Here is a 16388-nt window from a genome sequence, read left to right as displayed (position 1 = left end):
TCCTCCAGCTAATTTAAACTCTGATAAAACTGAGAACAGCCTCTGCAGATGTTGGTCCTTACGGACACCCCAGACTTCTGACAGTTCTCAGCTGGAAGTTAGTTCTCCAGATCTGACTGGACCACAAGCTCCTCACCAACAGCTCATCAGCAAATAACTTGACTGTTTTAATTAACTTAATGAATACACGCTTTTTAGTGCACGGCTCCAAAGCAGCCAGGACACTGATGAGAAATGTTGCTAAGAAGTACCTCAGTTTCAATGAAAGTAATTAAAACATCCCTACTGTTAAAAGAAAAGACAGTATTTTTGTAACGTGGAAATGCCCAGGTTAGTTCCCTGGTAGCCAAGCAACACCATAACCATTACAATTTCATACCCTCAGACATAGGCAGAAATAATATCTTTTCCTCCTAGTTTCAGGTCAGGGTGGAAGTTTGTTGTTGTACATGAGGTTAAATTTTAACAATATATTCATTCAAATCCAGGTTCTTAATTTAAAAAAAAAAACACAACTTTTTTTTTTCCCAGGCTTCCTTTGCTTGGGCAGGGTTAAATTTCTGCAAGTCAAGTCACACACATGGAAGGATCTTCCACTGATCTGATATTTTAAAAAGTATCGCACTAGAGCAGTGCCATTTTCATATCCAGTTAGCCCAGTGTACACTCAAAACTGACTGATGCTGCACCTCGGTCAGAAGGAGCCGAGGAGCTGCTCAATGGTTGAAAATGAAAATATAATCTCAAAATGCTTGGTTCTTGGACAGCCACTGCCAGCCACCTTTCAGTTTGCTTCTTTCAAACGTCTCATGCCTAAGCACAAGTTCTCACTTGTGGATTTTGTGAACATAAAGAAAAGAGCGTTAAAGGCAGCCTAGAAGTGGCAAAAACCCTCTAGAGATTTGTTTACCTTTTCTTGCCTTTACCCACCCTTTAGAGAGGGAATATGAAGGAGGCAGCAGGAGGCTGAGAAAAGTGGCAATGGTTACTGAGTGAGGTGTAGAAGCAGTGGAAGTGGCAATGATGAAAATCAGGGGAAGCAAGATGAGGAAATTCAAGGTGTTGCTTCTACAACTACTCTCACAAAGGTTTCTACACAGATTCCTGGTGCTAAACCAAGGCTACCCTGCCTAATGCACACAGCCTGGTCTCCTGTTAACGGTAATTCCTCCTCTCCCCCTCACCCACAAAGAGGCGCACAGCACAGATGACTGCAGGGAAGACAGATAATGCAGGAATCTGTCTTTCCTTATTGCACTTATATGCAGAAGCAGAGGCTTAAAAATAACCTAAACCTTTCTCATGCTGAAAAAGCAATGGCTTTGGTGGGTTTCTGTACACCAGTGTTTCCATCTTTTGATCCTAAAAGCCCCTTTGAGGATTGCTTCTCTAAGACAGACTAAAAATAAAGAATTGTGCATAAAGCGACAATGGAAGCAAATTATCCGAGGTGGTTCTTATTAATTTTAAAGATTTACATTACAATTTAATGGCATGATATTCTATTGCTGGATCTGGATGATCTTGTCTGCTTAAGCCATAAATTACAAACCAAAATGAAAAAAGAGTGTTTATTTTTGTGAACCTTCTTCTGAGTGGCTTATGTTCTCTTTTGTAGATTTCACTGTCTTAAAACCAATAGGAACTTCTGCTCTTCCCAAAAGAAACTGTTCCCACTTGGGAAGAGATTCTTTTACTGATGCCCAATAGAGAGTCTGAGAAAGACATAAGAAAAAAGAAACTTAATTTCAAAATCTGAGTCAGGCTGTTTGAAAACAATATAGATACACAATGCATTATTAAACTTTGCTTTATGAGTGAAGCAATCCAGAAAAGAACAACACACACTCTTAGACATGAAATTTTAAATCTCTTGTAAAATACAAAATACCAACCTGGGAAGGTTTCATTCTGCAGCATGAACTTCGAAGTGATTGGATGTGCCCTCTTGTGGTAAGCAACAGATCAGTTTAGAGCCCCACAGTGCCTTTAATAAAGTATTTTCCACGATAATATGTTTTCCCAAAAGCAGCTGTTATATTTGAGTATGTATGTTACTGGAATTTAGTTCTGAAGGGGAAAAAAAACCCTGTTTAATGTTATAAATGGAAAGTGTAATGTAAATTGGTTATCCTAGAAAAGTTTGCAGTAAAGCAGTTTGAAATATTTGAGTAAAATTTTCGATGTGATAAATCACCGATGAAGTAATTTGCTCTGGTATTTGGATCACAAATTAAAATTTAAAAGGCTTATTCTGCAGTCTAGGAAAACCACTATGGATTATCTGACCCTTTCTCTGCATTACCCTGTGCTTCCAAGCAACAACCTTTACTTCTTTTTTTATCTGTTGAAGGGACACACCATTCATCATTTTTTTTGTGTTAGAATCCTAAGGATAACTTTGTTGTTTGCAGGATTTTTGAAGACAATTAAGTGCCACGCATCATTCTTTTTGACAAAACGATGTGATCAAAGAGTGAGCCAACACTCCAACCCACCTACCGACGTAAGTGGGTTTAGACACTTGTCTCCATTCAGAAAAAAAGTAATTTTGTAGTAGAAAACAATTATGGTACGCATGCATTGAGCCTTTTTTTCTTTGCTTGCTTAAGTATATAATGTAGAAGCGTACCACAGAACTGAACATCTCCCTGCAGAGCGTTCGATTCCTGGCTAATCGTTTCGATCCTTACATGTAACTTGGATATAAGTATGGCTCTTGCAGATTTACAAAAATATTTTCTCCAACAGATTTACTCAAAGAATCTTTTTTGACAAGCATATGTGCTGTCACACACACAACTACTCCGACTCAGCAAGCTGGGGATCCATTATAGCCATAACTTTCAAAGTATATTAATACAGACACATATATGGCTGAGTGAAATATGCTCAGAAGCGTTTTGGAACAAAGCATGCACAAGAATTTTGTACCACGAAAGAAAGTTTTCTTTTGCCACTATTTATAGCACTCTTCTCTGGAAGTATAAAAAAAGGCCGAAACAGGATCTTCTTTTTCAAATACTGACTCTGTTCTGTCTAAAATTCAACTACTCCTGCAGCAGGTAGGCAGCTCTGCAGCCTTAAGCAACTGCTCTGCATTCTCCAGTTTGTACGGACTTTGGTCTGCGTGCTGCAAGCAGCTTAACACCCCCGTAGGACAGAAAGAGAAGTGGTCCAGGACTGACCCAAACAACTCCACAGGTGCCATAAAAGTCCTCAAGGAGTCTAAAACTACATTTGAACACAGCCAAAATAGGTTCAACACTCATAGCTTGGCATCTCCCCTGGCATCATTCAAGATGCACAGGTACCTAGGGGAAAAATGTATGATTTGGCCTAAAAATATCTAAAAAAATTTTTAAGAAAATAATCATGGAATGGTCATCCTCAGCACGCATCCTGTCACCATGATAGGAGTAGGCTATGTATAAAATGCAATGACAAACACTTAACGGCAGCCAGAACAAAAAGTGATGCCTCTCATGTGAGTGCTCACCTAGGCATTCCAACACCTGCCCAGCAGGTGTGACACTTGGGTGCAATACAGCTCTGTTTGCAGGCTGGCAGCACCAAAAGCCCTGCCCTTCCTTCCTCTGAGAGGGCTGTAGCACAAACTAGCATGGACTCTGTGCTGCTCTGCCTGTGGAAACCATGGCACCATACAGCAAAGAACCCACAAACCACTGGTGTGAGAAACACAAGGAGGACTCTGACTCCGTGGCCTTGTGGTTAAGGTGCTTAGTTTGCATCAGGGAGAGCTGCGCTGCAATTCCTGTTGCAGGACTGTGTGTCTCATCATTCATTCATCACTGTGTAACATTGATAAAAGAGTCTGCAGACGGGGGAAATGAACTTGTTACGATGTATGGGAGCAACATGCAGTTCTCAGAGTAACTTGCTGTTCAAAACCTTTATCTTTAAATAATGTTCTAAGGACTACAGGTTGAGAAGTAAAAAAAAGAAAAAAAAGAGTGTTCCTGCTGTAGCAGCACATTTCATAAGCTCCCATATAACCATAAAATAACTCTGAAAAGTGAAAATGTCTCTGTTCAAGCTGATAAACTGTTGACCCTGAAATGTAAAGATGACAATCTGTGGTAAACTGAAAATGGGATGACCGTATAAAACAAACCAAACAGCTCTGACATAGTAAACACAGTAATCTTCAGATATACATAATATTCGTTCTTATATTTTACTTCATTTTTTAAAAAGAAGTCTACAGATCTGAAAGCTGCTAAAAATTTCCACCAGAATGCTCCAGAAATGAGGGACCTTGCCCCAGAATTCAGGTTCAGCTTGCTACACAGTACACAGGCCTTTGGCTATACCAGTCACTGGATTTTAAAATCAATTATTTTCACTTTAAGAACATGCTTTAGGGGGGGAAAAAAAGCAAAATATTTGGTAAACAGCAAATGAAAATACAGAGTTCTAGGACTTACTTCCAACTTAACAGTATCGGGATGTGGAAGTAAATACACTCTTTCTTGCAGCCTCTTTCCTGCTGCTTCTATATCCTAGAACACAGGCAAAGTACATTTTAAAAACAGACACTGGGAACAGCAAAAGGAAAACGCACACTTGCATAAAGGTATTTAATTATATTACCTCATTACAGCTAAACAGCATCCTAATAACAACATCGAAGTTCAAATCTTTGTTTAGTCACTCTGAAATCCACCCTGTACTAGCAAGACCAACATCCTGCAGTTTTTAAGTACGTTTGCTGCACCTTTTTGATGCAGGAATGAATTTCATGCCCACATAAGACTTCTGCGGTAAAGCACCGTTATTCTCTTTGGACAGCAGGGTAAATTACAGTTAAATTCTGTTCTATAAAACTTCAGAAAATCGAGGGGAACAGACTGGTTTCCTCTGTGCTGTCTGAAGACTGAAGTATGGATTCTAGCTAATGTAACTGGAAAGTAACTCGGCAAATTATGTGCAAGATCTTTACTTCTCAAGACAAAGATGACTTGCTAATATGCATGCATAACATGTGCACAAAAATGTAGAGCTGCAGCAAGCTGTTCACCAGACAAGCTTGGATGACAATGCACCTCCCGGAGCTTTCTTACAAAAAAATCGGTATTTGGGTTTCTGCTTGTCCAGTGGATGCGTGCTGGATTCACAAAGGCCTAAATACAGTTTTTTAAAAAGAAACAACCATACCCAACAGCAGCAAACAAATCAAAACATCCCCCAAACTAACCGCCCTCCCCCTTTAAAGTTCTGACCCATTCTTGTGGGCTTAGTTCCATACCCAAACATTGAAGAGATTGAGTGGTGGGCAGATGAAGAGAGACAGAAAGGGACGTGGGAGTGGGGTGTGAAGGAGCCAAAGCTGAACAGAGTGGAGGGGGAAAGAAAGTATAGCAGATGGCAGAGTTGGGAGCAGAGAGCGGGTGTGAAGAGTACAACAGAAAAACTAAATGAGAGAGGAAATTCCCCAAAGGGACTTCCCAAATATTCACCATCACTGCCGCTGAAAAGAAGAGTGAGATTCTGGAGAAGCACACCCGCAAGAGAGACCAAACATGATTACTCCTATTGAATAATAGCCAATCTGAATATGTCAATAAGCAAACAGGGCTTGACTCAAGATCAGTTTGAAAAATGAGACTCAAATTCAGTAGAGTATGATTAATAAAGCAAAATATAGACTTACTGTTCATTGAAGTTCAACTTGGTGACACAGATACACCTAGTCCATCCAACTTAGTGTTTATCCTATTTTATGTCATTAATTCCTTTTACAGCATGACCACATTCTCTTGTACATAGTTACAAACCTAATGCAAGCACAACTGTTACCCCTTTCTACAGCAACGTGCGTAACCTTGTAGGGAGCTAAAGGATGTCTGAGGAAGAGCAAACTGTTTCAGATTTATCCAAAACCTCAAAGTAGCAAGTAGCTGCTCCTTTTCAGGTGAGAAAAGACTAATGAGACAAGTATAAAGGAGGAACGAGCAAAAATATAAGCCATTTGAAGTCATAACGTCAAAAGAACAGAGGACAACACAGGATTGAATAACCTAAGCAAGGAATTTATCTGTTGTATGCACTTAGACCAGATACACCACAAAGAGTACCAAATGAAGCTCATACCACTGCAGCTCAGACCAAGTCTGGATAATCTATCACCTCACTGAAAAGAAGGATCAATCAGTACTGTTCACTTCGTATTCATCCACAGGATTTTCCTCCTTTCTGATTCCTTCTCCCCAATTGCTGTAGGAATTGTCACAGGAAGGAAGAATATCAATCAATATCGCTACTTCTTTATACAGTCTGTGAAGTCATTGGAACGTTTATGGTGCTGGGAAAGAATTGTCTTTCAGGCAAGAAAGGAGACAGCAGTTGTGCATATATGTTTAGTAGAGAAGGTCACTTTGGCATAGCCTAGATATTGGATGTGTCTTTTTGTTGCTCACTCTAGTTTATATGTTGTGCAGCCTATTGTCATTCAGAATACTGATTTAATGACAGGCAGTGAAAGAAATTTTTGCTGGAAGGTGTAGCATGCTTTAGAAAATAACTGGAACTACTGAAATATCAGACAGCGCTTCTTGTGTGTATCTACAACTGATAAGCTTTGATGAAAACGAAATCCCCATCATCAATTAAAAAATAAATATATTAGCAGTGTAAACAGCTTTGGAAAAAAACGGCAAATCTACTATGTCACAGTATTGAAAAAAGAGAGCATCTTACAAAGCTTCCCCTAAAACCACAGCAATTGGAATAAAAAACAATTCAAGACCCTTCCCCAGAGGTAAAATGGAACGCGTGACACATGCATCACTTTTAGGGGACCAAATTCAGCTGTCATTTATATTGATATCAGTCTGGCAGAGTCCCACTTTAATAATTCTAGTATTAGATGCCTATGAAGGAAGGCAAATTTAGTCTAAATTGCCTTCCCAGTACTGATTCTTTATTTTCTATTTCACGCTAGAAGCTGTTGCACAGTAACACATATTTCTAAACACAAGAAATATTACTGACAAACATCATAAATCAGATTATAAATACTGGTCTAATTTCTGCTCTTATACAACATTATTTAAGTATCAAATGAAACAGATTTCCCTAATCTGTAGTTTCCATCTAAAGACATCAAGGAAAATATTCTGATAATTATGTTAAAATGCTGAACAAGTGCTTATAATGCTAAAATTTCAATTAAAAATGTTTAGTTCCTTGCTTCCTACTGATTAGAAAATAAACTAATTTTGAAATGCCTTCCTGTGCATAAATATCAACTGCACAGAGAAAGAAACATGTCTTTTGCTATGATCACATACTGAAAACAACCGATTTTGCTTACACGCAGAAAAGCAGAAATGCAAATAAAAAAATAACACTTCATCATGTCCATGTATTTTTGAGTAGGCCAAATCAACAACTCTCCACATGGTAACTGTGAAATGTACAGTGCCTGGTATCAGGAACAATATTCTGAAGCTGGCACATTAATCAGTCTTGTTTTCAAGCCTCTCATATATTATTCGGCAGAGATTTTCTTTCCTGTTTTCTTCTGTTATCAGACAGCATCTGCAGGAGTGCACGCCTGTTAAAACTAGTATAAAATTAATAGATTTAAACTGATTTATGCTACTTTATCCTGCAACAGAATTTGTTTTGATACATATGTTTTTGCTTTTTTTCCCCCATACAAACACCATTTTTGACACTTGAAAGGAACAATTTAGAGGATGTGACAGAAGATGGCAAATATCTGTTTAACTGCAAAAATATTTACACTCTGTATATGTCTGAGCTATTGTTAACATTTCCAATACCACAATCTTTCAGTATGCAGAAATACACCCCGCATTAATTATGTTCGCCTGTAGATGTAAACTGAGAACGCATATATAAAACAGAAATAATTGATTAAAAACTATGTTTATGAAATAAAAATACATTATAAAATGCATGTGGAAAACGGGAGTCACACTAGCTAAAATTACTGCATCAATGAAGCATGAACTATGGAATAAATGAACAAACCATCTGCTTTTTCCTGCTTCCAGCTGAAGCACCCACACTTTCCTATGCCCGGTAGAGAGGGGTTTCGTCGCCCCAGCCCAGGATGCACAGATTTACCAGAGTCCAAGCTGACAAATCCTTGTCACAGAGTAGTTAAGAAGGCATCCCTGAGTAACTGTTCTGCCTTGTCTGCCGCTCTATAAATACAGATTCAATTTAAATACAAAGAGAGCCTGCAACAGAATTCTACCCACCCGAAATTTGAACATTTTAAAACTTCACCAGCCTCTGCATGATGAAACAAAAAAAATTTTGGTGACACAAATTAATCTTGTAATTTTCTAGAGTAACACTTCTTGTTTCAATAAACACAGCACATGCAATGTGGACCCTTAATAAGTACAGGTTTAAAGAAAATGCATGAGAGGTACAGTTTTCTGCTGTTTCCTGAACAACAAAGATTTTTCAAATATGCTCATGTCAATGGTCAAGTGCAATCCCTGCAAACTCAGATGCCTAAAGCAGGGGTTTCAGAAGAGATTTTATCAGTCCAGCCCCTGCCATCAAACCCAGAGCCAGGAACATCAAACATTGCTTTTAGAGACTTGCATGTAAGGTTCTTGAAGTCACTCTACACCTCTATACGAAAACACAACTTCACAACCAACGTGGGAGAATAGTTCCTACCCTGGACTAAAGCTGTTCAGCCCCCATTTCCAAGCATACCCCGTATCTTGAACCAACGCGTAGAGGTGCTGTGAGCCTTGTCAGACTCCACATTCCCTCAGGCAGACATGTAATAGCATGTGTTGCATCTCTACGGACACTTATAAAAAAAAAAAAGAGCTAGTAGCAGCTGCCACCACGAGGCTCCTATGAGAAGGGCATGGGAAACAGGTAGTGATGCCATCAGATCATAAAGGGCTGTCATTTAATACTTTTGGTCAAGTTCCAGAAGAGGGAACTGTACATAGGGTAATTCAAATGATAACTATAGAGCAAACACTTATTTTTAATTCTCTAAGCTATGTAACCATGACATTTCAATGTAGTTCCTGGTAGTTGCAGAAACTTACATTTAAAAGTGCTGCATTCCTTTTACGAGCTGTATCAGCTGCTTGAGTTTGCCATGTCTTTTTAGTCTTTTTGTCTCCTAGATAAGTCTCCATCTGCCGTAGCAGCTCTGATCTCCGAGACAGTCTACAAAGGAAAACATTTTGCTAAGCGGGTAGAACATTTTTCTCAGGAGCTAGAAAATAACCTTTTTACCTTACCCAGTTTTCTCAAAACTACGGGGCTAATGGAGCCGGCTGTAGGGTGGGTGTACTGGGGGAGGCAAAAGGTGCAGGCAGACACCACCTGCTGCGCTGGTACGAAGCTGTGATGCTGCAGCCAGCAACCCTCATATGCTGAGGTGCTCAGAAGCACAGCATCTCCCAGAACAAGAGCGGCAGGGTGGGCTGGGGTGACTCGATCGGTACTACTCTCACCCGCTGGCAAGTACTCGCTGTTATAAGAAAAGCAGATTTTTTTCTGAATCATTACCATATTTGCTTCACAATCCGAGTTTACAGGGCAACAAAGAAGCAATTCTGTAACTAAGGCGTAAGGGAGGGAATCCAATTACCTCCCCCAGATAGGAATTTAATGGTGACAGGAGGTTAACAATGGAGATCTAAACCACTACCGCCATTGGAAGTCAAAAACCTCACCAACCTAAACACCCTTAACGGCAATCGAGGACGCTAATTCCAAGAGTTCATGAAGGAAGAGTGCCACCTCCTGGAACACCAGCCCCTTGCTGTGCTCTGTGCAGAGCTGGGATTCACTGTTCACAGGATGGTCTGTGCAGTGAGGGGAGGTCCCGCAAGACCACAACACAAACTGCTGTGAGGCAGACCACAGCGCTGAAACAATTACTCACATCTCTTCATGTCTTCTAGCAAGGTGAACCTCCTGAGCCAAATAGGATGACATCTGCAGTTGTTTAACCCAGCTTTGTCACTCTGTTAAAGGAAAACCAAGTGGAATTAAAATCTTCCAAAGGCAAACACAAACATACACTTGTCAGTATTAAACAAGTCCGTGTTAAAAGCTACACATTTGATATTTATATATCAGCCATCTACACAAAACCTGCTTATAAATGTTAATACTCACCACAAGACACTGATACATTATGCTTTGATTACATGTACACTACTAACATTCACAATATACTTCAGGAAAATCTTATTGTATTCTAATAATTTAGGAGAGAACTAAAATTTTACTTTCCAGTCTCAGATTTTGCATTACGTTTTGTCAAGTTTTGGCTGCTTACAACCCCATGTGCAGACCCTGTGCTTGCGTAATTAGTGTATTGCTGTTTACATCAGTGATTTCTGGGTTTTGTCACATTGCCCTGAACACAAAGTTATATCTGTAAATATCATTTACATGTGTCACATACAGTGTGCTGTTCACAGGAATCTATGTTTAAGTATAGGCATGATTAAACTTAAACTACTAAACCGGTTTCATTTTCGAGTGCTTGAAAAAATAAGTGAAATCTTCTTGAGCTCAGTCATTTAGTACTGTAACACAGTTCAGAGAATCACAGAATTGTTTGGGTTGGAAAAGACCCTTTAAGATCATCGAGTTCAACTGTAAACCTTCCACTGCGAAGTCCACCAGTAAACCATGTCCCTAAATGCCACACCTACATGGCTTGGAAATACCTCCAGGGATGGTGACTCCACTGCTTTTCCCAGCAAAAAAGCTTAAATAGTTTACATCTTTCTGATTTTTTGAGTTATGAAGGAAATCAGCTGTGTTGTGCATGCAAATCAAGATCCTACAGCACTTTCCAGAGGGCTGAAAGTGTTTTGCAGTTTGATATTTTTTCACCTCGGAGTTGACTGCATTGCTGTCACATGAAGTAAAATTAAAGAAAACAAGAACCCCTATCACATGTTCACAACGTTGAATCATAGAATCGCTTGGTTGGCAAACACCTTTGAAATCACTGAGTCCAACCATACCTGCCCACTACTAAACCATATGCTTGAGCACTTAATCTGTCCATCTTTCAAATACCTCCAGGGATGGTAACTCAACCACCAATCTGGGCAGCTGTTCCAGTGCTTTTCAGTGAAGAAAATTTCCTGACGTCTAATCTGCACCTCTGCTGGTGCAACTTGAGGACATTTCTTCTCATCCTATTGCCTGTCACTTGGTATTTTTTAAATTTAGACAGAATGTCCCTCTGATGGCATGGTTTTTGTTTCAAGCAGTGTTTTTTTCCAGACACTGTTCACTCCTTGGAGATGATAAATCTTGTGTTAAGTACAATTTGTGCCGAGCAGATGTGCCTTCTGTAATCACCTCTGTTCGCCGTCTCAAAGGCAAGGTCAGAGAGCTGGCTCCAAAGCTCCAAATTAGCAAGAGATTTGACTGTTGTGAAGTTCAAAATAACATAAAAATTAGTCCTTGGAAAGGAATAGAATATGCATAAAATTTCATAGAATGGTAAAGGGACTTTAAAGATCATCCAGTTCCAACCTCCGTGCCATGGGCAGGGACACCTCCCACTGGATCAGGTTGCACAAAGCCCCATCCAACCTGGCCTTGAACACCTCCAGGGATGGGGCAGCCACAGCTTCCCTGGGCAACCTGTGCCAGGGCCACACCACCCTCATGTGAATAATTACTTCCTAACATCTAATCTAAATCTTCCCACTTCTAATTTATACCTATCTTCCCTCGTCCAGTCACTCCATGCCCTTTAAAAAAGTCCTTCCCCAGCTTTCCTGTTGCCCCTTCAAGTACTGGAAGGCCACTATAAGGTCTCCCAGGAGCCTTTTCTTCTCCAGCCTGAACAACCCCAACTCTCTCAGTCTGTCCTCATAGCAGAGGTGCTCCAGCCGTCAGATCATCTCCGTGGCCTCCTCTGGACCCGTCCCAGCAGTTCCATCTCCGTCTTATGTTGGGGATTCCAGAACTGGCCACAGGGCTCCAGGCAGGGTCTCACCAGACCAGAGTGGAGGGTAAGAAACACCTGGGAAAATCTATCTATATGCACGTAAGCGGAAAACACATTTTGTCCCCAGCTCTTGTCTTGCTGCACACGATTGATGGAGATCACTCCTTGTGTTACCCAGGTCTGATAAAGAATGCTTGCTTTCTAAAACACCAAAACCAAGTCTTACAGAGTTTATTTTCCATCATTTCTGCCTTACGGGCTGCTTCTCGAGAGTGGCTGCCGGGGTCTGAGGAACTGAGTGCTCAGAAATCCAATTTGATTTTACATACTCAGCAATTCAGTGAAAATAACTTTTCAGAGTCATTCTTTAAACTCTCTTTCTTGGAGACAGCATAGGGGGGTCATTTGATCAGCCAGAAACCCCCAGTCCTGTGCCCGTCTCTGCCTGGGTGGATTCACAGTCTGAACCCACTCGCTTAAAGCTAATGTTTTCTCAAGTGTTCATTTTGAGGAAATGACCAACTTGACCCATATAGGGCCTGATTTTCAGAGGAGCCGAGCGCTCACAACTGCAATTTAAGTCATTTTAAGTGCTACCCTTAGCACTGCTAAAAAAATAAAAAGAAGTCTAATGGCATCTTGTTAGGTAACCAGAAACTTGAGTCTCAAAAGCAACTTTCATAGGAGATTTTAAAAGATATGCAAATATTATTTTGTTTTTTCACTAACCTCTTTCCTTTATTTTGCCTCTATGAAATCTGGTTATTGATTTTGGTTGTTGTTTTAGGAGAAAAAATGATTTTTTTTTTAGAAACACAAAAAATTGCTTTGATAAATAATTCTCCTTAGGCCACGTTTTAAAGTTTGACCGAATGAATTGAAACAGAAGGCGACAAAACATTTAGAACATCAATAACCGCACTAAAAGCAGAGAAGCAAGCAGCATGGCCACATAAATCTAAGAAAAGCAAACAGCATCTGGGTATCTCCGTGTCATAAAACGAGTCGGCTTTGCTTTATAACACAGTGTAAAGAAAAAACAGCGCAACATCCCATTCGGTCTACAGGAACGAAAACGACTCAGGGAGAGGCAAGGGGTGACTGAGGGGGTGGCTGCCCTGGGGCTGGGGCACGGAGCGGGCACGACCATTGGGCCGAGGAGGGGGGAGGACGCGCGATCCCGGGATGCACCATTTGCAGGGTTGAGGGGGGAAGAAGGCAGGGAGGGAAAATAAATGCGTACACAGACCTGGGTTACCGTTAGCCGCGAAGAATTCGATAGGGAAAGCAAACACCCGCCACGATGCCCACGACGCCTTAAAGCCTCCTCCCCCCACCCCCGCCGTCATGGAAACAGCCGGAAGTGGGGGCGGAGCCTGGCGGTAGGCGCTGATTGGCGCCGCGGTCGGGACCCGCCGCTCCAACTGGACGAGCCGGGGGGGTGGTAGTGTCTTCCCGCGCTGTTCCCTCGCTGTTCCCCTGGGCGCCACTCCTCCCGCCGCGGTGCCGTGCCGCGCCGCGCTGCGGGGCCGGTCGGGGACTCGGCCCGGGTAGGAACGCGGGGCGGGCGGCAGCGTTCCGGGGTCCGGGCGACGCTGCTCATGTGCCCCGGGGAGGGCGAGGCGTGACCCAGCGGCGGGATCCGTGTTGTCATGGAGACAGAGAATAGTTTGTGTTGGAAGGCACCTCAAAGCCCATCCAGATCCACCCCCTGCCAGGGGCAGGGACACCTCCCACTGCATCGGGCTGCCCAAGGCCCATCCAGCCTGGCCTTGAACACCTCCAGGGATGGGGCAGCCACAGCTTCCCTGGGCAACCTGGGCCAGGGCCTCACCGCTCTCCTGGTGAAGAAATTCCTCCTTATGTCTAGTCTAAATCTGTCCATCTCCAGTTTATACCCATTGCCCCTTGTCCTATCACTACAAGCCTTTGTGAACAGTCCCTCCCCAGCTTTCTTGTAGCCCCTTCAGGTACTGAAAGGTCGCTGTAAGTTCTCCTCAGAGCCTTCTCTTCTCCAGTCTGAACAACCCCAACCCTCAGCCTGTCCTCGTATGGGAGGTGCTCCAGTCTTCTGATCATCATTGTCTTTATCAAAATGCACTTAAGAAAAGGCACAGTCGAAGGGTTTTGGTGAATTGGAGAATTGCTGGGTTGGGAAAGACCTGTCCATGGCAGGGGGTTTCAAACTAGATGGTCTTTAAGGGCCCTTCCAACCCTAACTATTCTGTGATCATCAAGCCCAGCCATCCCTGCCCACTACTGAACCACCCCTGAGCACCTCATCTGCCTGTATTTTAAACACCTCCAGGGATGGGGACTCAATCACCTCCCTAGGCAGCTGTTCCAGTGCCTGAGAACCCTCTGCATGAAGGATTTTTTTTCCTAATATCCAGGGTAAACCAGCTCTGGCACAGACCATTCCCTCTCATTTGATCACTGTCACCTGGGAGAAGAGACCAGCACCCACCTCCCCACGACCTCCTTTCATGGAGCTGTAGACAGAGATGAGTTCTCCCCTCAGCCTCCTTTTCTCCAGGCTAAACAACCCCAGGTCCCTCAGCCGCCTCTCATAAGGCTTCTTCTCCAGCCCCTTCACCAGCTTCAGTGCCCTTCTCTGGACGTGCTTTGGAATGTTTTGTTCTTTGCAGAAAACACAAACAATTCTAAGCCAAACAGAGCCAAAAGTTAATTTTTAATTTTTTTTCCTTAATTTTCTTTGTTGTTGCCCAGTAGATTTCTGCATGTTGTCAGCAGCAAGTGATGCCCAAAAGCTGCTCTGGAAGTGTTCATCTCCCCTGTTTCCTTCCTAAATGTTCTGTGATCTTGGGGTTTTAGGAGGCCTCACCACCAGCTTTTCTTATTGCTGAGCACAAGTTTTTTTTCTTGTGATTCTTCAGCTCTTTCTCTTTTCATTTTTTTTTCCATTCTGTGATTTTATACTTCTCCAACAAACTCATGTTAATTCCATTTATGATGTATAATTAAGTAGAAATTATTTAACGTACTTGTCAACTTATTGCAACATTCAGGATAAACAGTACTTAAAATCTTCTTTTTTGTGTGTTTTTTTTCCTTACCATTGTTACTTAAAGACAAGATTTTCTAATACGTAATATGGAGAAATAGGAGTCCGTCCTCATTTCCGATGGTGCAAAAAGCTAATGGTTATGGTCTCACCAAATTTAATGGAAAGCCTAAGTGTTTTGCATATTCTACTTTGTTCTACACCAGTTCTCATTAATGGCAGTGATCGTTCTTCTAGCATTTAATGAATTTCAGAAAGAATAGAGACAAACTGAAGTTTGGTTTACACAAACCATTGTATTTGCCTTTTGTGAAGAGAATGCAAAGAACATTCTAGTTAAGCTACAAGTACCATCCATGTTTGGGCATTGCATAATCAGAGACAGGATGGGAATCATAATTGCTTAATGACTGCTTTCTGTAAGCTGTAAACTCTGTATTTAGTTTCTCCCTCGATTTCCAGTTATACAGTGCATCTTACAGGAAAAACATACCTAGAAGTTTTTTATATATGCGTGTCTCCATTACATACTTCTTCACCTATTGGAATTTTTACTGCTGGATCACGGTTATAAAAATCTCAAAAATTGGGTAGGTGCATGTGAAACCCTGAAAACCACATTTACTGGTTGTGCCTGGTTGTTCTGATGTGATGATGTGGTGTAAGCCCCGAGCAGTCTCCATGGCTTGGTTGTAGGCTGCAGTAGAGGTGTTATGCATGAGATCTCATACTCCATTAGTATCTACATATGGATTGGGGACTTGCTGTTAGCAATGACACGTAAGCGTTATGACCCTTAAGGTTTTTCTTAACCCTACAATTTGTTTTTACTCCGAAAATTTAGGATAAAAAAGTATCTTCTGAGCAAAACTGGCGAATTGTAACACTAGGTGGCACTTAAACACAGCTAACAGAGACTTTTACACCTTGCAACACACAAAACCAGTCAAACACATTCTGTTCTAACATGCAGTTAATTATATCCTCAAAATGATGTCTTGGATTGATATTACTAAACAAACATGTATAAAATGTAATTACAGACAAGTGAAATAAATACTGTAGGCTTTTAATTGCAAGATATGCTTTTTGCTTGTAATATGCTACACACCTGTGCGTAGTTTATATCGCTAGTATTTTATTTTGTCATTTTTACTAACATTTAGAATGATATGATTTAGCTTTATGTGCTTTTATTTACTGGTACCATTTTTTGCCATATGTCAGTCTTTAAAAAATGGAATGATATTATGTATTGGGATTCTAAAACAGGAGTATTTCAAAGGAAAAACAAGAAGAAAGGGTGGGCTCCAAAAAGTTTTTTTAAAAGTGCATATATTCTAATTGCTTTGCTTTTCTCTTCTTTCTTTACTTGCCTTTTGGAGGTACGCCTCTGTA

The 16388-nt window shown here is 41.3% G+C and overlaps 1 protein-coding gene across 1 annotated transcript; it reads right to left on the bottom strand.

Annotated features, from left to right (window-relative positions):
- Positions 1–502: 502 nt before the first annotated feature.
- Positions 503–13278, bottom strand: CEP15 (centrosomal protein 15). The gene is made up of 5 exons (XM_069865989.1): positions 13215–13278; positions 9926–10007; positions 9078–9201; positions 4449–4523; positions 503–1715 (listed from the first exon to the last, which is right to left on the bottom strand). Exons 2-5 carry the CDS (start codon positions 9976–9978, stop codon positions 1572–1574), a joined length of 396 nt encoding a protein of 131 aa, XP_069722090.1. The 5' UTR covers positions 9979–10007; positions 13215–13278; the 3' UTR covers positions 503–1571.
- Between the last annotated feature and the right edge of the window lie 3110 nt (positions 13279–16388).

The sequence above is a fragment of the Phaenicophaeus curvirostris genome, chromosome 11, assembly GCF_032191515.1.
Source record: "Phaenicophaeus curvirostris isolate KB17595 chromosome 11, BPBGC_Pcur_1.0, whole genome shotgun sequence".
Taxonomy (NCBI): domain Eukaryota; kingdom Metazoa; phylum Chordata; class Aves; order Cuculiformes; family Cuculidae; genus Phaenicophaeus; species Phaenicophaeus curvirostris.
The sequence above is the reverse complement of the archived record's forward strand: the minus strand, read 5'-3'. Positions and strand labels throughout refer to the sequence as shown.

Excerpts from the sequence above, each read along its gene's own strand:
- CEP15 (XM_069865989.1), bottom strand. The coding sequence starts at position 9,978 with ATGTCATCCTATTTGGCTCAGGAGGTTCACCTTGCTAGAAGACATGAA. Across the intron at positions 9,202-9,925 it reads GCTAGAAGACATGAAGAGAT|ACTGTCTCGGAGATCAGAGC; the intron begins GTGAGTAATTGT and ends TTTCCTTTGTAG. Across the intron at positions 4,524-9,077 it reads GGAATGCAGCACTTTTAAAT|GATATAGAAGCAGCAGGAAA; the intron begins GTAAGTTTCTGC and ends CCTGTGTTCTAG.